General features: G+C 32.1%; 1 protein-coding gene across 1 annotated transcript; it reads right to left on the reverse strand.

Moving 5' to 3' along the window:
• Positions 1–1364: 1364 nt before the first annotated feature.
• LOC129226088 (nuclear migration protein nudC-like) lies at positions 1365–17346 on the reverse strand. Its single transcript, XM_054860681.1, has 10 exons — positions 17189–17346; positions 16994–17071; positions 14926–15138; positions 12553–12636; positions 11324–11437; positions 9267–9335; positions 9057–9182; positions 6945–7028; positions 5556–5674; positions 1365–4107 (listed from the first exon to the last, which is right to left on the reverse strand). The coding sequence occupies exons 1-10, from the start codon at positions 17258–17260 to the stop codon at positions 4056–4058; spliced, it is 1011 nt and encodes a 336-aa protein (XP_054716656.1). The 5' UTR covers positions 17261–17346; the 3' UTR covers positions 1365–4055.
• Between the last annotated feature and the right edge of the window lie 8999 nt (positions 17347–26345).

Genomic DNA, 26345 nt, shown 5'->3' on the forward strand with positions numbered 1-26345 from the left:
TTTTATTCTCAACCAGCTGCATTGCCTGGCTTTGTATGTTCTACCTCGAAAATATAAGTTCTGTCAAGTGACGCATGTTCAACAATCAAGTGACGCATGTTCAACAATCAGACTTCAATTAGAGAAAAAAAAAAATTGTTAATTTCCCATCAAACTGATCATTCTTAAAGAAACTAAACGGCAAATCAAAAATTTCGGAATAAATCAAACAAATTAAACGTAACACCTAAAATCTAAAAGAAAGAAGATAAATTGTCAAATAATAATCAAAAGGGAAAATGTTTATCCCAAAACAAAATTTTATTTAGTCACAGTTGAGAGAAAAAGTGGCAACTTTCTGAATTGTTTTCACGCTAATTTAAAATGTGATAGCGATTCCATTAGGCTTAATGATGCTTTTTAATTTATTCATGGTGATTTTACAGCCTTTTTCTTTTTGCAATTTGAAGGAAATGAATGAACCTGATGGGTACTTTTCGTGGGCTTTCGATTGGTGCCAAACTGAATTGGTTGGATAATTATTTCGGGTAGAAAAAGCCATTTTCGGGTCTTAATATTTAAACGGTTCCGTACTTTTTTGGCGTTTTAAAACGCCCGTACGTTCCTTCTCGAGTGCCTAAGTACCTAACAGTCAAATTTGGTCCAGATCCGACAAAAACTGGATTCGTATAGGGAACATATAAGTATACACACATATTTGTTTTACTTATATGGATTTCTTTAAATTAAGTCCTGAATCATCACAAAGAGGCAAAAAGGATCCAATTAAACTTTTCTGAGGTGGATTATATTATCACATTGAAGTGTGCTCACTTCAATGCCTATGCAAAAGATAAACCATGTTGAAAGCTTCAAGTAAAATGCAGAAGGACAGCAGCCATACAAAAATTATATACTATGTAAATGTAACATACAAATATTTTGGAAGTTATGCTTTCCTTCTTTTTCTAATAAAAGTCTTTCAGTTCAGGGTTTTTTTTTTCTTATTACTATTGTTTTGTAGAAATATTTTAATCAAATGTCACAAAAACCTTTATAATAGCTGTTGGTATGGTCAGTATATTAAAAAAAGGAAAAAAAAACTTTGAATGAGAAAATTTCTTCTGATACTGAATTTAAAAATTAAATTCAAGTTTTGACATTGTAGATCACAAAATATACCAATCTGAAAGCTTTGTTCCTATTATTTTCCAAAAATTTAACACAGGGTTCATACCCTTCAGGGAGAAAAAAATTCAAGCACTTTTCAAGGCAAAAAAATTCTTTTCAAGGCAATATGAATTTGTACTAAAAATATTGTATGCAGATTTCATTTACTGCAAACAAACACACACACATAGAAATAAGGCAATAATACAAAGAAGTATAGGAAAACAAAATTGCTTTATCTACAACAAGAGACACTTTGATGAAAGATCTACTGTGTCAAAAGTTTTTCAGAAAATGTCTGAAAACTTTGGTCATAAACAAAAGCAGATTCAAGGAGGTTTAATCTTGCAATCTTCACATTTAAAGATGTATATTTTCTAGAATCAGCAAATTAATGTTAAAAAAGAAAAAAAAAACCTTTCATGAGTGTTTTAACTTTTATGGGAAGAAACCAAAAGTTCAATGGCATTGCCAGAGAGGAGTTTTTGAAGTCACTCCCCCCCCCCCCCCCCCCAGTTCCAATATTTATTTCTAATATTAATACGTTGGTTTATTACAATATAAGGGCGGTTAGGACAAAAACACCACCCAGAAAGTATTTTCAGGTTGCACTGTTAAGTTCTAAAACATTAGAGGTTCGCAAATCATTCATAAGTATGCAAATCAATTTGTGTATGTATGTATTAGTTGTTCAGCCAATAAGGCATTTCAACTATCCTCGAGTAAATTTAAAAATTAGTAAATAAGAAAAGTTTATGAAAGTCCACAGTCCAGTCTCCGCAACTTAAAATATACAAAAGCTGCTTAAGAAGTGATAAATACTCTGAATGTAAACTTGAGCCTATTCAGCTTTCACTGAATAACTTGTAAAAGTTAATAAATGTGCAACTTCAGATTCATAGGACCATATTTCGAAACTGAAAAGATTCGCAAGAAGTTGACATATATTATGACAAAGTTTTATTTTGGGAACAAACGAGTTATTGTTGAAATTAGAATTTAAATTTAGAAAGGCAATTATATTCAGGTGTGATTTGCGAGTTCGTAAAAAATTACCTGATTTTTTCTCAAGAGCAAATCGGGGCAAGGGGGGGGGGGGATAATTTTTTAAACTAATCACCCCTATTACTTGAAGATACGTATGTACAACAATAACTTTTGATATGCATACAATTCATTTCTTATGTAAAAAAAGTTTATTCAGTCAAAATATTCTTCATAGAAATACCAGGCCTAGTATCTGTTGATAATCAGCAACAAGCACTGGGCCTAGCTAGGCTGGTCCTAGTCAATTTATCAGACCCAAATGAAGATCAATGACCCTCCTTAAGCTATTTACCTCTTTGCTGATTACAGCCACTTTCGGTAAGCTGTTCCAAGTACCCACAACCTTACTAAAGTATTAATTTTGAACATTTGAAGTAAAGGGGAAAATTGAAAATATAGGGAGGTAAAAGCATAACGAACACTACTGGATTTCCAGTGAATAATCATAACACAACCACCCCCTGTTACACACCTTAATTATTTTAGCAGACATAAAGAAAACACATGTACTTATAAATTCAACTTTATAAAATTATATTATTCAATTTTACATTTAAAATACAAACTAAGTTAATTTGTTAGGTGCTCAATTGCTTAAATTTAAATTTTTTTCAAAAAATATGTTATAACCGAAAAATAGCTAAAGATAATTAAATTCAAAATTGCAAAAATAAATAAGCATATAATTAAACAAGACCAAAGTAATTAATTCTTTAGTTATTAAAATAAAAAATAAAATAAGCTAATCTGATGTAGTATGTGTCAAAATAACTTCTAGTTGCCAAAAATAATAAAAATATTTACAATATGCAAAAGGATTGAAATCTCAAACAAGGGAAGCAAATGTTCGCGAATTAAGTTCAATGTTGTCATGTTTCCCATAAAATAAATTTATATTGAACTAAAATTAAACATAAAATATGCTAATGTAAGGTAGCATATGTGAAAATAACATCCGATTAGTCAATATATTTAAATATTTGCAAGATGCAAAAAGATTGAAATTTCAAACACGAGAAGCAATTTTTCGCGAAGACTGAGTTCGTTCAACGTTGGCATGTTTCCCATAAAATATTTTTTTCTTATTATTATTAAATTTGAACAAAAAAGTACTAATCTAAGGTAGCATATGCGAAAATAACATTTGATTAGTCAAAATATTTAAATATTTGCAGGATGCAAAAAGATTGAAATTTCAAACACAAGAACAATTTTCGACGAAATCCGAGTAAGTTCAATGCTGTCATGGTTTCCAAATTAATTCATTTGTTAATTAATGAAATAAAACAAAAAATGATGTAATCTAAGGTACCATATGTCAAAATATCTTTCGGTTGTAAAAAACATCAAAATATTTACAAGATGCAAAAGGATTGAAATCCCAAACATGAAAGCAATTTTTCACGATGTTGCATATTGAACACATGTTCAGAAAATTGCATTGGTGAAATACTTTTTAAAACTTTCGAGAGAATTTAAGCAATAAGAAACTTTTTCAAGGTTTTAAAACTTTTTCCAGGTTTTCAAGCACTTGAAATGAACTTTTTTTTTCAAGCACTTTTCAAGGTTTTTCAAGGGCGTACGAACTCTGTAACAGCTTTAAAGAATACATTTTTGATAGCATGATAGTCAAATATGATTTTAAGCATTTGAAATTTCAACAGAGGTACATCATTAAAACATACAACTTTGTTTTAAAGAAATGTGCAAATTTTAATGACTAACACAATCCTGCACATGTATTGAATAAACCCAGCCAATGTGAGCAGTTGAAATTCAGATATTACATTGGAAATTTAGGAATGTGACTGTACAAAAGTTGAATGAAAAGTCTAATGCATTAAATTCCTAAAACTTCATCAAGAAAACTTGCACTTGGAGAAGTCCATTTCCGGATGTGCTTCCATAAACCTAAAAATTTAAAACATGTGCATTAACACAATACAAGTAAACACTTAAAAAATTCACAAAAAATATAAACTAATGTATTGGGGAAAAATGATAATTCTTTCCATGAAGTTCCTTTGTGATTCCAATTAAATCAATGCTTAAAAGACAATTATTCCTTATAGATAGTGTCTCCTCCAATGTTATTCATCATGAATGCACACTAAAAATTGCACATGTTTCAAAAGTAAACAAAACAAAAAAAAAAAAAAATTGAATTTTGGCACCTGTAATTCAAATTATGATTTTCGCAATCACGAGTGAGTGTGTTTGTTTGTGTCTGTGTGTAAGCATAAGTGTGTGGATATGTGTAGGGGTGTGTGTGTGTGCATGTGCGACACTAGTGTTTGACCACGGATTGTATGGAAAAAAATATCCATTTTACAGCCTGAAATGGACGAATCTATTACTTTTTAGCAATGTCAGCTTTTGCAGAAGCAGAGTCTCATTCAAATGAGCGGAATACGCGCATCAAATTTTTACTTTTCCCCCTCATTCAGATCGATTCGTCTTATCTGGACGTTTGAAAATTCCATACAATCCGTGGTTGGACAGTACATGAAAAGAACCTATATCTGAATAAGTCTACATGAAGTATACAAAAAGTGCAGTGATGGAAAGTTTTTTAGAAGTTAAACTTTTAATTTATTGTATTAGACCAACTACATTTTTATGGAGTAATTAAATGTGGTGTATCATTACATGCTTCCTGTATTAATGAATACACACTAATTAGCAATTTTGATGTCTGCTGTTGAACTAGAAATGAATCATTAATAGACGCTCATTTTTGATTGGAGATAGGGACGTATTTGTGTCACCTGCTTTGAGAAATTAGTACAAGGAATAGGGTTATTCCATCAGATTTGTTTTCTAGTGTTGCATTTGTGTATTAAACCAAAAGTATAAAATTTTTGAAGAATACTTCTAGAAGTGGACGCATGGTGACTGAGTATTTTTGAGCAGAAATCTGAAGGTTAAAAGTTGATACTGTTACCATTAGTTTTGAGTATAATTGTTAAAATTCTTTTCAAAAACTTGTCAACTACTTCTCTCATAACAACTTACATTTCTGGTGGCTTGGAGTTCAATAGTTTGGTTTTTGAAGTTTCAATTTTCACCTTTGATTTTTCCACTCATGGCCATAAAACAAATTTTATTTTATTTCTAAGTCTTAGAAAAGTCAACATATATTGGTCCACTGAGCAAAATAATTTTTAGTGATTGAGTAAACGTGAACAATCGGAATGCAACAGGGCATGTTAGCATGATTGTGTAGAACCAAAGATGCGCAGAAATTTGGGGACAAAATTTTGAGAATGCCGAAATAGGTATGAAGTTGAATTAAGTGTTACTGAAATGAATTTAATTTCAAGCAAATTTTCATACCTTAAAGTAAAAGTAGAACTTACTTTTTTAAGACATCTTGTTTCTTTTGTTCTTCTGATGTAGGTAAACCAAGTTCTTTTTGCCTCTGATCATACATCATTTTCTCAACCATACCTCGAGTTTCGAGATCTAAGTCTGACAGCTGAATGGGAATAAATTTGAAATACTTAGTATAGCTCAAGTATAATAAAAAATTCATCTGTAAATATTACATTGTGACAAAAATATTCATACAGGCTCTACAAATTGAAGATTTGATTAAATTGCTAAAGATTTTTATTAGAAAAAACAATACTAAAAATAAAGTTTATGTCGAAGTGACGAGTGTTCAACAGTCAAGCTTGAACAAAAACAAAATCTAAAATTTCCCGACAGATTGCGGAAAAATAACTAAAGAGGAGCCACAAAACAAAGGTGAGAGAAAACAGAATTTTATTTGTTCCTATTCAAGAAAAAAATGGCAACAGATATTTTTTCTCAATGATTTTCTTCACACTACAAATTTAAGTAAAAGCATTGTTCAACAATAGATTTCTAAATTGAAGGCTTCCCTACATTTTAGCATTAAATTAGTTAAAAACAGTTATAATCCACATGCTAATTACCTTGGAACATTGGAACAATTTATATCTGATACAGAAAAATCATAGATTTCTGTGGATATTTTATTCTAGTTTTTGCGAGCATTTTTTCACCTTCATATTACAGAAAAATGTCATTTTCAGGTTCTAAAGTTAAAATTTGAACGCTACGGTACTCTTTTTGCACTCAAACCCCCCCCCCCCTTTTTAATTCTCTTTTTTACTTAGCAGATGAGTTTTTACTGACTTAGTTAAAATGAATTTTTTTTTTGGCAATATAAAATATTTATTTGTTTAAGCCCAAAATTATGAAAAAAATCCAGAGTGTAGAAGAGTATAAAAGACATTTTCTGACAAATTTTGGTGAGTGACTTTTCAGAAAAGTACTGAAAAAAAAATATTTAAATTTTATTTCCGTCGACAAAAATCAGCTTTTTGTTTAAAAATTATGACTATAATAATATAGTAGAAAAAGCGGCAAGGGCGATTTAACATAGAAACCTAGCTATGGCCTTTATATTTATTTAAAAAGGAATTTATTAAGTTAAATAAATGTCCAAGCTCAGAAAAATTTTGAACACTAATTTTTCTTCATTCCTTCCATTCCTAACTCATAAACTAAAAAAAAATAATAATAATCCCTACTAACATTCATTTTTGATTTGCAATAATCTCATCAGTTCTCAAGGTTATGTTATTAATGTAAGGCCTTTTAAGAACCTTCAATATTGCCTTTTATTTCTAAAACAAGTAGTAAATCATTGGTACGAACCCTGTATGATGACAGATTATAACTACTTGTGGAAAAGGATTATTTAGAATAATATATACCTTCGATGGTTCGGGAGAAACTTTTTTTGTATTGATTTCTGGATCTGTAGTAACAAGTCTGCTCCACCATTCCATTTTGTTCACCTAAACAGTTGAAATCATACATAAATAGCAATGAACTAGATCATAAGTATTATAAATAAAAGAAATATTATTACGGGGGTTACATAACTTTTGGACTGTTTTGTATCAACAAGATAATTTATATCCACTTTCAACAAAATTCATAATTTCTATCAATAGTGCAACAGAAAAACTATAAAAGTGTTAATTTTGTATCGGAAAAACATAAATTGCATTAATTTTGCACCTCCTCCCTCAAAGGCAGTCGTGAAACTGGCAGACAGAAGCCATGCTTTTATTGAACATCAAAAACTTGTAATGTTGATAACATTGAATTGATACATTTAACTGCAAAAAATAAAACTTAATAATTTGATTTGTTGCAGCAAACTACCTTCAACGTTAGAAACTTATGTCTTTCAATAAAATCAGTTTCTGTTGTCAAGTCCCGTGACTGCTTTTTTTTTGTTTAAATATTAAAAAACATATTCTATATTCTCCTCACAGGTGGGCTTAACCCACTAACCTTTCTGTTAAGAGCCAAAAGTGCAAGTCAACTGCATCACGGAGATTTTGCTATGGATGAACTGTTTAATGATTTTTATACAAACAAAGCTGTGTGTATCAAAGGCAGCAGGTGGAATGTTTCTTTTGTTTTTCCAGTTCACCCCGGCTGCCAACCTCCCATAAGAAGCATAACTTCAAAAAAATAATTTGTAAGATTCATATAAAAAATCTAGCAATTCAGAACCTTGTAGCAGAAATTCATTTAACAACAAACATAATGAGTAACATTCTACACAAATAACTTTCACAATGAAGATTTTTATAACATTCTTCTTTGAACAGCATTTTTACTAGCTCTAAATTGCAAATAAACAAAAAACAAACAAAAGTAATGAAAAATGGTCATATTAACGTCTTGAGAATTAAAATTTTACCAAAAGCTTTTAAATTACTCAACACATACGAATATCGAGAAAACAACTTTCCGATTTCATTTTACTTATCAGAAATACACGATAATTGAAAGCAAGCTTTTCGATGAAAAATTGCTAGAAAAAGATTTAAATTAGAGTTAGAATCTAATGTTATACTTCTCTTGCCACTAGAATTATCTTTCAAAACAAAAAATTGCTCAATAAGGCTGTTAACTCTACTGTGCAAAATTAAGCATCTTGTACCAAGATGCCAAAACAGGACAAGCAGAGGAATTGAAAACTTGAAATGCAAATTCCCCACACAAGGCAAGCAGAGTAATTGAAACAAAATGGCATAAATCATGATCAACCCCTCTAAACCACTTCCAAACTTTTCCAATAAAAATAGATCTTCTAATTCTTTGAAAATATTTCTGTTTGAAAACAAGTGAAAAATGTAGCCTTTATTTGCTTATGTTTTAGTATTCTCCCAAAAATAAGGGAACTTTACCAGTAATTTATTAGTAAATGAAATCATACTCAATTTTTGAGATAAAAACGAAGCACTTTTCAAAACACCTTTTCCAAAAAAATAAGTACCTAAAGATAAAAATGTATTAATAAGTTGCAAGTTAGAAAATTCATTTAAAACTGAGTAGCCTCGCAAAAAACGCACCTCAACTAGGCTAGTTTAAATATAATAAATTAAAAACACTAAAAATTTGCAACTTACAAACAAGGACGACAAGAGGCTATGTCAGCCTAGTCGGAAAATAGAGCCATGGCTTGAGATAGAAGTATTCATTTTATGGGAAATGGGGGTCCTGGTGACCAAATTTACAAGGGATGATGGAGAAAAGAAAAATAGATACTTTATTTTACCACCCCGCATTTCCCCCTAAAAGAAGCTTCGCTTCAATGATGTAAATTTCATGTTATATGTATTTTTCAATTGCAGTGCTTTTTGCAAACACTAATTAGGTAATCAGTGCTAGCTTTCAACTCAAAAATGTTCTTTTAAACACTTTTGAGCTTTGCAAACTTCCAGCCTACACATCAGTTTCTCTTTAGTTGCTTTCCCTTTTTAACCAAAGAATAAAAATTCTTTAATATTCAAAGAGATCTTTACCTTTTCTAGAGTTATAGATATAGTCTTGTTATCTTCCATTACCCAACAACATTCCTCTTTCTTTATATTATTAAATAACTCCCCATCTATGATAGGAGGATGTCCCTTTAATCCAACTTTAAGATGCTGAAAATAAAAAAGACAATTAGCTTTAAGAAAACGAGCAGAACTAAGGGAGAAAACAACTTATGTGATAAAAAATATGCATACCTTTTTTTCTATATCAACAATAACGTCCCTGCCTCTAACTTTAAAATTAACTGGAACGGGAACTTTAAGCTGGAAAATAGCAGTAAGGTTTTTTTAAGGTTATTTTTAATTAATGCACTTGTAGACGTAAAAACTTACAATAGTCCAATTAAAATGGGAATTTGTAATATGAGAAAGATAATATATTAAAGCATACATTTTTTATGTTTTTGATATAAAAATCACAGACACTTAAGAATGTTCGTAAAAAAAGTATAAGGTCCCAAAAACATAAAAGGGAAAAGTGTCTGTGTCTGCCAAACGATAAAATTTTCCATCAACTTTATAACATTAGGCATTGCAAACCTTCAGCTCTAAGCTATTTATAAGCCTCTTTTTATTTGTTAATGCATTTGTTCAAAAATTAAACTGACTTTTTACACACAGAGAAAAGAAGTTAATTATTGTCAAAACAATATGATTTAATATTTGAGTTTTATACTTATCCTGAAGTGATTAGCTCATACGATTTTTCAATCAATATGCCCCATTTCAAAAGTTTGAATTACTATTTCAATAACCTAAGCAAAAAAAAAAAAAAAAACTTTCATAGCCATTAGTTAAGGCCATAGAGAACATTTTGATAAAGTGTAACTTTATTTCATGCCTAGAGCAGCTGACCTTATGAAAAGAAAAAACAAAAGATTAGGTAAAAGGTTCAATGGAGAAAAACGGGAGATTTTAAACAACGAAATATGAGATGAAAATATGGTTTTAAAAAGTTTAAAGTTAGATTTAACACATAAATTAAATTTAATACATAAATTTAGAACAATCTCAGAGTTCTAAAAAACAAATAGCTTGTAAGTGACATAATCTACTTTATCAAACATTTAGTTTTATAACAAATTCTAATATAATTAATATTATAGTCATTAGCACTAAGATACTAATGTCATTAAAAAAAAGCCAGGGGTCACCAACTTTTTTAACACAAGGGGGATATTATAAATTTTGGGAGCGAGGCAGGCCAACAATCCAACAATATTTCATCTCATGGTCCGGATAGCACAAACCCTCCCCCCGTCCGCCCCTCCCATAACCTATCAATTTTTTTGCTAAATTAAATGCTCAGTGGAGGTTTTCACGATTGTTTGGGTTTAGTTTCCCTTGAAAATGCTTAAAAGGAAATAGATCATCAATTTAAAAAATTCTTTTCAGTTTGTAAACTTCCAGCGGGTCAGACAAAATCTGTTCATAAGCTGAATATGGCTCTATAGCCCACAGGCCGTAGGTTGGAGGCCGAGGGGTCTCATACGACCTAAGACCCTGATGTATGGTATTTTTCTAACTACAGTATAACCTTGATTTAACAATTGTCAAGGGACCGGAAAAGTTATTGTTAAATAAAGGATATCGTTAAATCAAGCAGCATGGACATTTAACGCAGTCAAATCTGGAGCAGTGAAATGTATCAGTAAATTGAGAAAATCTTTAAATCGGGTATGGTTAAATCAAAGTTATACTGAATGTAAAAAAGTTGAAAACATTTAGTGTAAAATAAATTTCAAAACAAAGTGCAAAAAAAAAAAAAATGTATGAGGGAAAAAAAATATAGTCAAGAAAAGAAACAGGTCACAGAATTATATTTTGCAACAGTACATTTCAAGTGGAATCAAAAGCTTACATTTTAAATGCATTGGGGGGTGGGGAACCCCAAAACAAGGGATACAAAGTGTACCTTTGCACTTAAGGCTTTGCAAAGTGTACATTTTATGATTTTTTAAACAGAAATTTTCATCATTTTCATGCATTACATTTCACAGAAAAAGAAATGTAATGCATGAAAACCAGCCAGTTCAATGCATGAAACTGGCTGATGACTGACGAAGTGTTTCCGAAATTGGTATCTAAAGACAGATGAAACATCTATTCTAAAAGCCCTTTAAAATCCTCAGTGTCTATTCTAAAAGCCCTTGTTTCTCTGTTTTTTACTTGCTGCTAACAACTGTCTTTTCTGATATTTTTCCTTCTAGTTTTATAAATTTTATAATAAACTAAAGCCATAAAATACAAACCTCAATTTCATTTAAACTTTGTGTCCATCTATAGTTTGGTAGATCACAACCGTTTCCAGCATTTGGTTTAAGCTTATTCTTATCTTCCTCATCTTCTTCTTCTTCACGGTCAGACTAAATATTTAAAAAAAAAGTAAAATATTTTACTCCAAAAACAACATTTGAAAAATTAAAAAATTCTTAACACTAATTTTCATTATAGGTGATTCAAAAAATCAAGTTTCCTTACGTGTCTTCATATCAAATGTACTAGAAAGCTACCTGCACATAAAATTGCAGTCAAAAAATAAATAAATAAAAATAAGGATGATTAGTTTAATGTTGAAAATTTAATGAGATGTTATTAGAACACAAAATTTTTATAATTATTAAATGCTCCTTTCTGGTGTTGCACAGAGCCTTTTTTCAATTCAGAATTTTTTTAAAGCTTCTAATGGTAAGTGACAGTCAGTAAAAGTTTCTTTGTCAATTGCTGCTTAGACTTGGAGAGGATGACATTTTGGGGATCAGGGGAAGGACCATAGGCTATTTCACAAAAAATTCTCCAGTTTAACATTAAACATTTTTATTTATCAACATTTTATGTTTTTGTATTTAACAAAATTAGGTTTTGCATTAAACAACTAAATTTCACTTTAAAAAAGTTTAGATCCAGATGGAAATAAGATTATCTTTAGGTTTTTTAAAAAAAAAAAAGTTTTTTTTTCTTCTTTTTTTTATCTTTGATATGTCACAGTCCTGAGAGATATCATTTTAAATCCTATGTTTTAGATGCATCAGCGATGAAAGGAAGCAAGGTAATAAAAAATCAAACCAAATCCAGTGGCATGACAGCCCATGGGGGTCAAGGCTTACTGTACCTCATGGAGTAATCTCAGTCTTCTTGACCAAGGGCTCTCGGGTGCTAGGCAGATGTTCCGGTTAGGTGATCAGCTTAACGCGGAACCCTCAGAGTTCAGTTCTTGAGCATGTTTGGTACTCATTTTATTGACCCACTAAAAGGATGAACGACCGAGTCGAGCATGCCCGACCTGGGGATAGAACGCGGACCCATGGCGTGAAAGCACAAGGCACTACTACTGAGCCACTGAGCTTCATGCAAGGTAATACTGACTTTTGGAGTTCAAGTATTGAATCTTATACTTTGCAAAGGACCTATTACAAGTGCATAGTACTACAAAAGATCAGATAAATGCCTAACAAGTGTTATAAAAAAATTTAAATTTTACCTTATCTTTGCTGACATCAATTTGATCTCCACCATTTTCTTCTATTGCTGATTCACCTGCCTCTTTTTGCTTATTTTTGGCTTTCTAAAAAACAGAAATTGTAAACAAAAATTCTAATTAAATTACAAACAAAAAAATAAACAAAACGAAATTTTAAACGAAATTTAAACTACAAACAAAAAAAAACAACAAAAAGAAATTTTAACAAAAATTCTTAAAAAATAACAAATGAAAAACAAGTAATTTCTCTGCTTTCTTTTTAAATCAAAGAAGAGCAAGATAGTCGTGGGCGGCAGTGGCAGATACAAAGGGGAAGGTCTTGGGGGTCATGATCCCCTCCTAAACCGTCGAAAATGTTATCTATCAATTGTGTTCAAATACTTTATGAATGTGCAGTAAATGATTTCAGTAATCTTCTCAACTGATTATTTTTAAGGGTAAATATTAGAAATTAATTAGTAACAATAAGGTCATGATATTAATTAGTAACAATTATGCCCTATCAGGTGCCTTTTTCTTATAAATTAAATTTCATAATAATTGATTGCCAAAGTACAAAAAGTTTTTCCGTTGAGCATTTCACATGAATGCCATTACAAATAATGAAAAAATTGCAATCTAGTCAAAACATAAAATATTCCAACAACTTCAACATGGTGTTTTTCCGTTTATATTGTCAGTTTTACAGGTTTTTAGGGTAGGTGTTCTTCATTGCTGACTTGTATTTTTGCAGTATAGAACATGCTACATTTTAATTCATAAATTTTATGATCAACTGGCAATGATAATTCAGCATTATTTGAACTGTATTGCTGTTTTGAAATCTGCCCAGGACAACCTGATACAAGCTGTTCTGTCTAGTTGATGGTTTGTTATTAGCTTCAGAGCAAATTGAATTAAAGTGAGCTCTTTTAACAATGAACAATTTACAGCTCCTATAAAGTCAACTTTTCAATGAATATTTAATGCTATGATCTGCCGAACTGCAGCACTTACAAACAGTAGAGTTCATAGTTTGTAGAGTATTAAAATCTGAATTAAAAGGGAGAAAAGAAGTTAAAAAAAAAAGCAAGAAAAAATATTAAATAAACTTAAATGAAAAAAACACAAACAGGGATAATAGATGAAATTTTTAGGAAAAAAGTTCCTCAGAAATCTCTGAAACTTCTTGACCAATAGCCCATTCAGAAGGCACTTGGAAATAAAAAAAAAAGTTTCAAATATACCCTATCACCGTGTGTAAAGAGGTTTCAACTCTGAATGTAATTTTGATCAGCAACAGAAACATTCCCTGTAGCAGTCCACAAAAAAGTTCAGTTGAAAGTAAGAGGCAAATAAATCCACATGCACACAATATACTGAAAGCCCAGTAATGATATCCAAAGACTGCAGTTTTGTCCTTGCTATGGACCCATCAGTCTGGAGCAGACAATAACCAAGTTGGAAGCAGAGGTCATATCATTGAAGTTGAGAGTGCCAGGAAACTGGTAGATAAAGTAAATTTAGTGCACCACAAATTGCTGGTAAAAAACTGAATGAAATGATAAACAGGCTACAGGAGCTTCATGTGCTTATGAGTAAGCCTACTGAATGGTGTAATGTATATTTTATGGTGCAAAATTAACAAAGTTAACCCATTCACAAATTCATGAAAATGATAAATATTATTACAGTATAAGAGCATATTTTAAATAAACAAGCAAAAAAAAAAAAAAAAAAATGAAATGAAATCAGAAGAAAATAATTGCAATTTAAAGTTTAAGCCAAAGACAAAAAAAAAAAAAAATAATTAATTAATTTTAAAAAAATGCACCAATGACTTAAGTCGGGCATTCCAAAACTTTTTTTGATTTGTGGTTCCCTAAGAAGAATTAGAATTTTCTCACAACATCCTAGCATATATCTATTATATATGAATAGATTAAAGCGATGGGCACTTTGCAGTCCCCGCCTCTCTTTCTCATACTCACTCAAAAAACCCCAGACTTGAGTAATGTCATAATAAAAAATCATGCTCTAAAAGGAAAGAACTTTTTATAAAACAACTTTGAATGAATTTAAATTTCCGAGGTAGTTTGAATGCAACAACATTCAACACTGCTGGAGTTTTTTATTTGCTGTTTTTGCACTTAACTCTAACTTTCTTTCCATCAAACAGCTAGTGCTTGTTTAGTTTGTCCAAAACAAGCTCTAGAAGTTTGATAGAAAGAACATACTACATTCAACAAAACTCAAGAGCTGCCAATTAAATTTTAAAGTGTTTAGACTGTTTGGGGAAAACTCTTCCACTTTTAAATGTTGCATTAAACACTAAATCTTTTAAAGGAATATAAGAAATTACTGAAACATTTTACATTTTTTTCTGGTACATACTTCATCAATTTCTTTTTGGAGTTTCTCAGCCTCCTCATCAGTCAATTCTGTTACTCGATTAGAATTGTCCACCTCCATCTTATCTTGTTCCTCCTTTTGTCGACGGGAAATTCTTTCCTTTCTTCTTTTCTCAGCCTCTTCTCTTTCCTGGTCTTTTTTCTTTCGTTCACTATCAGCTAATTTCTCAAACTTTTTGAATTTCTCCAGCAACAACTACAAATGTTTCAGAATTAATACTTTTTCAACAGTAATTAATAGTTGAAATCTAGTTCACGTTTTGAGGAATAAAAATGAAGGAATGATAATTTAAATAAATTAAACAAAGAAATATATAAAAGGAAAGAAATTGTAGATCAATTTTATAGTGTTGATGAAATAAATAAGAGCTCATTCTTCCAGTATGTTGATTTAATGATGTTATTGCCCTATACTAGAGCAACTTATGCAAATAATATGCTGAATGAATTTATTGACACTAATAAATGTAATTTTCTTCAACGTACGATATCAGGTTATAGTAAAATAACAAAATAAAATTTTTAAAAAGTATGTTTGTTCAGTTTTAAAGATTAATCGAATTGATTCAGATTGAAAAAAAAAAAAAACACAAAGAAGGGAGGTTATGAGAGTTACAAGTCGATCTGTTGGTTCTCCTTTCTCCCACTAACTTTTGAGGAATGCTCGGATTCCAACAATTTTTTTTATTTCACAGTTAACATTTCTGTATAAAAATTACTACTTTTTCATTTAACAATGATGTTATCATCATAAAATATGTTTTTTGTTTTATGTATTACTAGTGGTACCCGCACGGCTTTGATTTAGTAGAAAATTAAAAGGCCATTTGGTTCTCATGTACATTTACAAATAATGGATGATGAATTTCTCACCAATTGGTTATGTTCATTTGCTTGCCCATGTTATGGTTCCACATTATGATAATTTGGTAATTTACTTTCCCACATTGTGATAATCTGCTTGGTAATTTTTTTTTTTAATTGGAATAGAAAAAGAACAAAATTGAATTTTTGAAAAATTGCTTCAAGGTACAAACTAATTCTGCGCCAAATTTCATGAAATCGGCCGAACGGTCTAGGCACTATGCGCCTCAGAGATCCAGATATCCACACAGACAGAGATTTTCAGCTTGATTATTAGTAAAAATAATTCATTTGTGTCTTCGAAAATTGATTCATGAAGCTATACCTGAAGTTCTGGAAAGAATTGGGAATAGGGGAGGGGGAAGTAGCAGGTGCAAGCAAAAGAAAATGAAATGAATAGTAGGGTGGCTTGTATTATGGTTTTAAAATAGTGTGTGGGAGGGGGGGGGATGCCAGCATAAACATATAAAAATTAAAGGAAACATGGAAAAAAAAAGTGATGGGAAAAATTATAAGACTACAAATCACTATCATTATTAAAAAACCGACTGCCCCAGTAAATTTACCAATTATCTTCTTTCAAATGATCATCAATATCTGCCAATTTGCTAATAGGTGCCATCTGTTCCTAACACTCATAAATTTTTTAAGTATTGGATCAAATACTAGGTAAGATTATTTGATTAGACTTCAACAAAATATTGCACAATGAGTTGAAGGTTGCTACTTTTCCAATAATTCATGAAAGAGAAATATGGAAGAAATTAAATCGAGGGGATATTTCGATAATTGGAAATCTGGCAATCTTTCTTCGTTGGCGTTAATTTTCGGCTCCAGCGCCTGCGCGAGAGGTATTTTTCTTTGCAAATCAAAACAAAGAGATCGGAAACATCTATTCACATAGGGTTACTATAAATCAGCAGGGTTACCAAAATAAAAGTATTTAAGCCAAAAAAGAGACGACCGCGCCAGATTCCCAATTATCGAAATATCCCCTAAATGGATCACACACACATGAGTATGTATGAGTCTCAATACCTTCCTTCTTTGAGGTCATATAATTTTGCTTAATGTTCTCCAGGGGCCCCGTTCTCCACAATATCAAGGTTTTGCGAGTGCAGAGACTTGAGCTCATTTGTCCAATGGACCGAAAGGGTTGTAACAACATTCACAAAGAAATAACTCACTTTTTCACAAGCACCGGGAGCGGCTCCAGTAAAGAAATCGGTCTTGCGCAGTAAAAATCCAAAAATTGTTTCCAGAAGCTGTTAAAACAAAAAAATATAAAAACAATTCAAATGATTCTTTATATGTATCAAGAAAAGCCGTTTTCAAAGTTTATACACAAGTCGGACTTGGATACTAATTTCAATTAACAATACCTGGGGAACGCCACCCTCGTGCTGTTGGGCCATTGCTAAAAGCACACCATCAAATTGCTCCGGATCAGCCATCCTAAAATATTTTTATTTATTTACTTCAAACTTTATAAACTTCTACCGAAAGTCTAAAAAAACAGCGCAACTTCTATTAAAAACCGCACCACGGTATCGAGGCGGACATTAATTACAGCTAAATCCTGGCGATTTTTACAGGGAAATTTACGGCAACCTTGACATTTGGCGACGCAATGGTTTGGCGCGCAAACAAACGGTAGATACACGAGGGGGCCTGAGGATTTAGGTGATTGTGAGGTACGTTTTAATGATTAATTTGAATTTATGTTTCACAAAAACACAAATTAACTCTTGAAATTAGTAATGTTGCAAGTTTCATTTGTTATTTCAACGAATATTTATTCAAAAACTGCCTAATGTCTTGCAAAATGGTTTCGCTCGATCTTGCATGTCATAAATGTGATTTGATGTCAATAACATGTTACAATGTATTTAATATTGAGCTATTGAGATGAAATGATTAATTTATGTATTTCTCTTTCTTCAAAGTGATCTCGTAATGGTTTGGCGCTCGTGAACATGAGAACAAAGAGGATTTTGCTTTGATTCATAAAGGAAACAAACAATGGTACAATTTTATTCATATTTTAATTAAAGCATAAGTAAACTTAGATAACGGCTTGTAATTCAGTGTAGATTTCATATTAAATCAACTAATTTCTAAAGAAATGCATCTTAATAGTATCTTACAAAACGGTTTCGCTCAATGATGAACGTCGTTATTATGGATATGAAGTAAATAAGGATTTGATTTCAATAATTTCTTGCTATGGACTTAATACTTTGCTCGTTAGACGAAATGAGATTTCTCTGTTAACTAATAACTATTTCTGCAATAGTTATTATATTTAGCTTCCTATATAGTGTATCTGTTTCATTTGAGTAAAATTGCAAAGTTACAGACAGGAGCAAAATATGGTATTTTCTAGAAGAAAAATAATTTATGCATTTTTCTTTTTCAAAATGCAGGTACCTATTGACCAAATTATGTTTTTAAACAGGAGTATATTCATCTGATGCAGATTCTTACCTTTTTGAATTATAAAACAGTTATCAAACAATCATTTTTTTCCTTCTAGCTTTTGCTATTTAATAGAATTCTGTGTAACGGAAATCTCAAATTAAATAATTCACTCATCATCCTTTAAAAGATCTGTCAATCATGCTTTTATTGCTGAATTGCTTCATGACTTTCAGAAAAATAACATGCAGATTTGATTTTCTTGCCAGTTCCAGATATTGTCACATGCTTAAGGATAAATACTGAAGTATTTAAATCAAAGTATCATGTGGGGTGCAGTAGCTGTGAGCAGCAACAAACGCTCCAGGTTAAAGTGCTTATATGTTGAGGATTTTTACTGCTTGATATTTGTTTTTATTCTTGAGATTTTTTCTCCATACGTAGAAAGATGTCCAATCTATTTTAATTTATTACAGTTCTACTTTTTGAAACTATTCTATATTGTTTATCTGTTTAATTATTCCTAGACTGTTATGAAACTTGATCCTCAACTTGAATTGGTTTTGTATCATACTATAATTTGAGAATTGGTTTTGTATCATACTATAATTTGAGAAATTTTTCCTGTAATAAGCAGGTCGTGCATTCAATTCTTGATGTAATATTATGAAGCTATCATAGTTGAAGTATATTTTTTTATAATAGATGGTCACACCTTAGTGTAATAGACAACAAAAAAAAAAGTTAAAGAGAATAAGCTATTGATAACAGCTAGTTTATTATTGTACCTGTTGAAGAATGTTTTAATTAATAACATGTTGAGAAGCAAAATATATTAATTATTTTCTGAATAGGATGGATACCTATTTAGAACTATTGTATGCTATTCCATTATCATTGTTATAGTGTTGCATTCAAATTTTAAATTAAGTTTTTCCTCCCCAGAGTCTAAAAACTGTTTCTGGTGTCCAGTTGCAGAGGCTGAAAATTCCTGACTGAATGGCACATAGTAGAGGGAATTGGTTTCATTTGCTGCCGTTTCCTCTGCTTATGCTTTTCGGTTTTTTCCGAGCTTGAAGAGTAATTACTGAATCAATGGAAGTGTGGGTATGTTTGATCTTTAAAATTGTTACTTTCTTATGGATGCTATTCTCTATCGTTAATCTGTGTAATTGGAAACTTGGATTACTCCCAGATTGTTATTAAACTTGATTCTCAACTTGAATTGGTTTTGTGCCATACTATATTTAGAGAATTTTCTTGTAATACACAGGCAATGCATTTAATTCTTGAACAATCTTTCGTATGAATGTGTCTTGCTTCTATTCTTGATATAATCTCTATTATGAAGCAATCATAGCTAAGTAAATTTTTTATATAATACATGGTTACACCTTGGTGTAATATATGACAAAAAAAGTAATAGCAAATAATTGACGAAATATTTTAATTACAAACATGTTGAGAAATAAAATATATTATTTTTCTGAACAGGATGAAAAACAGGATTGTGTCCATTAGCATTGCATAATATTGTTGCTTTTAAATTAAGTTGTTTTTTCTTCCCAGAGTTCAAGAACTATTTCAGGCGTCCAGTTGCAGAGGCTGGAAATTCCCGACTGAATGGCACATTGTAGAGGGAATTGGCTTCGTTTGCTGCCATTAACTCTGCTTGTGCTTTTCGGTTTTTTCCGAGCCTGAAGAGTAGCTACTGAATCAACTGAAGAATGGGATTCTCTCTCTCTCTCAACACTCCAGGGTCATACTTACTACAACATGGAGATTAACCAGTTGGATGAGGCCTTGAAGACAGTTCTGGTTTTTTTATTCAGACCAGGAGCCAAGCAACCCCTGATCCAGCAGTCCCAAAAGTATCAATCTGGCATGGGAACTTGTACTTTAACCATGGATATATTTAACAAGCCGTGGTCACCACTAATCATCACTGAGGTCTTCAATCATCTGGAATAAATCCCGGAACACATTATTTTTTTATTTGTGTTATACAATCAACTCTCAATATCTCAAATATTCCTTGAGGGGCTGTGGTAACTTCCCATAACTTGAAGTTTGAACCAGTCTGAGATTTGAATGTATTATATATTTTCACTAAACATAATGAAGTGTAACCAAAAGTGTGGGGAATTAGTGTCATTGAACCCTTTAATTCCCAATGACTGGCACAACTAAACTTTTTTTTGTGTGTGTGTGTGTTTTTTTTTTTTATAAATAAAGGTTTTTTTTTCTCATATCACTTCTTTAAAAACCTCTCTCTCTCTCTCACTTTACACAACCTTTATAGAAATGTATAAAGCAATTTTACTTCAGGTGTGGGAGCTTCTTTGAACATCCCATGCTTTGCTCAGTGAGTCATCATCACAAGTAATCCCTTTTCCTTGATACCTCATTGCTATTTTTTTTTCATGTCCTGATATCTTACCCAAGGGTGCCTCTAGGGTCAGGGACTCAGCTGCATTCCATGTAGTTTAGTAATCAAAGCTGATGTCATTAACCCACATAATCCCTGATCTGGGCCAAAGGGAAAACCGAAGATTTTTGTATTGCTATACGGTTATCCTAAGGCTTCATGTTAAAAGTAAAGATGCTTTTGAAAAAAATAATGGCATCAACTGCACCACCTGCTTAGCAAGATTAAATCAACTTTATTAAAAGAGTTTTGTTTACAACCATGTATCAAATTTCTGTTTCATTAATCACAAAGTAAAGATTACATATTTTGAAATGTTTTGTTTATAACCATATAAAAAGAGTTTTGTTTATAACCATGTATCAAATTTCTGTTTCATTAATCACAAAGTAAAGATTACATATTTTGAAATGGTGCCTATATTTTTTGTAGCTATAAATAAAATTCTTATATCCAAGTCTATGTGTCTTTATATTTAGTTTTTTCGACTAAATGGTTATATTTTTGCAAACCCTCAAATTTGCTACTTCTGTGTGATAAAGTTACATCAATTTATAAACTTTATTTTTGCTATAAAGAAGAAGCCAGAAAGGGGAGGGACCATTTTAATCAGGTGAAGTCTGGTTGCTAATGTAGCAGATAAGCATTAGTTCAGTTATGTTTGATTAAATATGAGTAGAAGAAATTGTCTCAGACATACAGTTCATCAATTGTTTGTATATTTATATATTACAGAGGATATGTTTCTCTTTTGAAAATGAACACAAATAAAAGGTATAATGAAATATTAATTAGAGAAACTAAGATCAGTTTCTGACTAATTGATGAGTGGGAGAAATTGTCTCAGTCAGGCAATGTTCATCAAGGACATGCTTATTTATACATTAGAGAGGATATGCTTTTCCCTTTTTTAAATCAATACACGAATTGTAAATAGAGCTCACTCATTTTCGCTTTCTCTGTTGTAATTTCTTAGTTTTCCAGATTTTGTTTATTTTCCAAACACTGGCAGGGTTTAATTTCAAATTAATACTTTTATTGATAAAGACAATGTATAGATTAAAATTAAAAACTGTTGTGTAACATTTGTTTATCACTTCAAATTTTCTGAAAAATTGAAAAAAGTAATATATTTTTATGGCTGTACTAACAAAGGGCATACCACAACTATGGAACCTGGGCCAAATTGAAAATATCAAAAAAAGATTAAAATTCATGATTGATATTTCTAAGTTCCACCAAAATGGAAGGGATCGGTGTAGTACATTCTGTCAAGAGGCCGCAAAATAAAGGATAAAGTATAATATAGTCAAATAGAAATGAAAGAGACTAATTAGTTAACAAATATTTTATTGATTTCCTCCCCCATTTTGGGAATTTATATGTCGTGTATTTGATTCATTTTCTCCCTTATGGAGAGAAAAAATTTTAAATATAAGTTTTTATTTATTTATTTAATTTTTTTTTTCTAGTGACTCAAGAATATAAATGGAATATCAACGTCATTTTTTTTCCTGGTGCGAAGTAGAGATGCGACAATGCATTAGCATATCGGTCAGCGGCCACTTTAACAATTTTTTTCAGCCGATTTTTACCGATTAATCCGCGAAAAGATGCCACGAAGTGCCCACGGTAACATTCGTACACATATATGATCAATAAAGACTGGGATGCCTAGAAAAATTATATTTCTTCTAAGGCTGCCGCGAATTGAAAAAGTTTGGGAACACCTGCGCTATGGGATAGAATCGAAACCAAAAGTGAAACTTTTCGGAAAACGATGGTCCGCGTTTCTATTCCCTAGTTTTGAATATATGAAAAAGAAAAAAAGCTACATTTTAATTTAAAAATGTAGATTTCACATGTTAAGAGCATCTGTTAAATAAGTGGAGACAAAACCAGAAAGTTAGAAAATTTGAAGAGAATGATGAAATTTTTTCAACAAACACTACCTTTATGTTGGTATGATGAATATGATTTTTGAGACTTTGATACTAATTTATATACCTGAAATTATTTTCGTTAGTAAATATTGGGCAAAATTTGACTATATTTAAAATTAAGCTGCCCAGCCACCAGAAAAAATGTCAATGCTTTATTGAAGGTATTTAATAAACTCCCTTTCATAATAATCGAAGCTTTCTTTTTTATTACTAATTTAAAATGGAAATATTTTCTTAGTTACTCCGTAAAATTACACATACAAATGTCTATGTATGCAGGCAGTCGAGGAGGGGGGCGGGGGAGGGAATAACAGTTGCAATTTGGCCTTGAGCTCACAGATTGGTTCTGTAAACGAGATGCCTGTTCAAAATTTTGTTTTGCGATTTTTTTTCTTTTTTTTTTAACTATGGTATTTTAGGAGTTTACTAACGAAAATTTTTTCTAGCATTTCATTTACATTGGGCTGCGAAAAAACAAAGAAATAAATGCACCAAAAAAAAAAAAAAAAAAAAACTGATCTGATTAAAACAAAAAAAATATCTTCGTACTGAAATGAGAAATTTATATTAAACAAAGTATAGAATAAGCAAATTTGCTATCCATTGCAAATTTTATTAAGGAACGGCTCCAGATGGGGACGGGTACCCAGTGGCGGCGCTAGGCGTCGGCGACGTCGGCAACTGCCGACGGCCTCGCGCAGATAGGGCCTCGCAAAATTCTCAGAAGTTTTAAGATATTTCCATGTTTTTAATTGAAGCTCTTATTAAATACAACAAACGCAAAAGTAATCAAAATAGTGTGTGCAGGGGAGACTGCACAGAGCCCAGCCTTAGCAAAAGTTTGGCCCCATTCTGCCGGGGCCTAAGTTAAAAATATTCAGTGGCAACAGCTTATTGATCAGCTAACTCTATTCGCTCTATTCCCCCCACCCCCTTCTTTTTGTTCTTTTCACTTCTTTTCTTTTTTCTCTTGTTTTCCAAGTTCATCTAAAAGTAAGAAAATATTCAAAATGTTGCTCCTCCGAACTCCCTCCTCTCCCCCCCTCACCACAGACACCGAAAACATTATGGTGCAATTGAATTTTTTTTCCAGATCTTAAATTTCGCGATATTTCCAGCTTAAAGTCCCCAAATACTCAACAACATCGAAAATCGCTTAAAATTGCGTTTTTTTAGCTTGAATTTCAAAAATTACCGAACCTAATACTACAAAAAATGGCCCTACAATCGCATTTTTAAGGCTTGAATTTCAGAAAATATTCGGGCAAGGGTCCCCATACCGTCTTTTTTTTATATCATAAGCAATTAGGCTTTTTAAACTGCATTAACAAAAAGTTTAAGTGGAATGACTTCTGAATATAAAATATTGCTAAAGTTTTTAGTACCATAATCCAAAAATTTTTTCAAGGGGAAGAGCTCCCTTCCTTCCCGTAAAATCTTCAACGTAAGTCTAAAATTCCGTTTTTAAAACTTCAATTTCGAGAATTTGCAGGAGATTGATTTTAACCTTTTTTTTTTTTTAAGAATCGATCTGGGACAGTCTCTGACCCTAAAGTCAATAAATATGGCCTATACTTGCGATTTTAAGGATTCAATTTCTAGAAATTTCCACCGAGACCCCCTGCACCTTTTTTCCCTTATAACATCAGCAAAGAAAGCCTAAAAAGGGGTCTTTAAACTATAAATTTAAAAAATTTTCCGGGGGAGAACCCCCCGACCCCCCTTTCTATCAGGTTATTTTTTCCCCCGTGAATGTGCCGCCTCCTCCCCCACCCCCACCACCAAAAAAACTTCTTTTTGACTGCGCTACTAATCACGAAATGTCCTAGCAATTAAGTGAATTGGGAAACCTAAGTGCCAATAGTTAGTACAAAAATTAATTCCATGAATTCAATTATTTGTCTGAGAATATTTTATGATTAAAAGGGCCTCGCAAAACTGCATCGCCGATGTCCACTTTTGCTCTCGCGCCGCCACTGCGGGTACCCCCCCCCCCCATTTGAGCTCAAGAAGAGCAATATGTGACACGACCCCTCCCCCCCTTTCTGAATAACCCCCTCTAAAAGCAGAAGTTGGATCCGCTCTTGATTTATGCACTTAGATTTGCACTTTATTCGAGCACTTTATTATGTAAGCATGTATGTGAGTTTGTAGCAATGTGTCTTTTGTCCCAAAGGCCCGCCATTTCAAATTTTCTGGAATGGAGGGAGGGAGATAATGTCCCCAGAAACTTACATTATAAGTGCTCGAATCAGTCAGATTGTGCGCAATGCATTTAATTAAAAAAAAAAAAAACACCAAATTCGTACAAAAATGCCCAATTTCAGAAACATTTCAAAAATCCAGGGGGAAAGGGCAATTGAATCCCTGATCACCCATATGACGGGCATGGTTGTATGTGTTGGGGGGGGGGGGGGGGGGTTCATGGGACAGAACTGCGCTGCCATTAAAATTTTCTTTACAGGTATTTTGGTTTCGTTCTTGGGGGGGGGGGGGGGGGTATCTCACTCTTGAAGGAAAGGGCACCCCTGCAGATCATGGAACAAACTTTGCCGTTGATTTTTTTTCGGGGGGTTGAGGAGTATTTAAAGGAGTCTTTTCTCTTTCATTTATGGTGTCTCTTTTGGGGGGGGGGGGACTTTGTACAGATAACTCCAATGAGTTATTAGAGTCCCTGTATGAAAAGTTTATGACCCTATATGACTCTACCATAAGTGACTCTAACATATAACCAAATTTCACGGTGAAGTTATAATAAAACAAGTAACTGCATTTAAACTGTGTAACTGTTTGTTTGTTTGTTTCTTATTAGTGCTTGCTTTTCAAACGTGGTACAATTCGATTTTTTAAAAATAATTTTTCATATTTGCCTTTTTTTATGTGACATTAAAAATATTTTTAAATTAATTAAAACGAATTGGATGAATAAAACACAATTTAGGAATGGTTCTTAAGTGCAATTATAAACTAATATATTTAAATCATTAAAAATAAAAAATTGTTTTTGTTAAATGTTTTTTTTTTCTTAACTGTACACCATTAATGAAGTAACTTAACTTGATCCGTAACGATTGTATCAAAAGAATTGCTTCATTTTGCTTATCGCCAAATAGGGCGATAAACAAAAGAATATAGCAACCTTTTTCAAATATGGCGGCTGGATTTAGCTGTATTTAACGGACGGTCAAGATCGAAGATGGAAAATATAACAGCCATTGCCAGATTCTTGATCAAAGTTTCCTTCTTGCATGAACAGCTGTAAATGGAGTGCTATTTATGGTTGCGTTCGACGAAACTCACCGGTCGACTGGTAAGTAACTGGTGACTAACCGAAGCGTTCTATGATCAACCGGTTACCACAGCGGTTACCATTCTAAGCAGTTGATTGGTTGATTGGAGCACGTGATCAAAAGCTGTCACGTGATTAACTAACCGGTCGCTCTCGGTCGAGTTCGTCGAACGCAACCTATATGTGTGTGTGTTTTTGCTCCCTAGCCTCCAGTCTATACAGATCTGTAAATTTTTTGCATTTCTTCGCACAGATGACTAAATCAGAAGCAACTACAATCTATACTTAAATAAAAGAGTTTGTGCGTGCATGTTACTGACGGTACTAGAGTTCCTACATACAAATACTAATGTGACGACCAGCAACAGACTCTGGTCACATAGGGACTCAGCTAGGCTGATCCTAGTCTTGATCTACTCCCCTTGCTTTACAGCCTCTTCCAGTACGCTGTTGCAAGTGCT

Source organism: Uloborus diversus, chromosome 1 (assembly GCF_026930045.1).
Source record: "Uloborus diversus isolate 005 chromosome 1, Udiv.v.3.1, whole genome shotgun sequence".
Classification (NCBI taxonomy): domain Eukaryota; kingdom Metazoa; phylum Arthropoda; class Arachnida; order Araneae; family Uloboridae; genus Uloborus; species Uloborus diversus.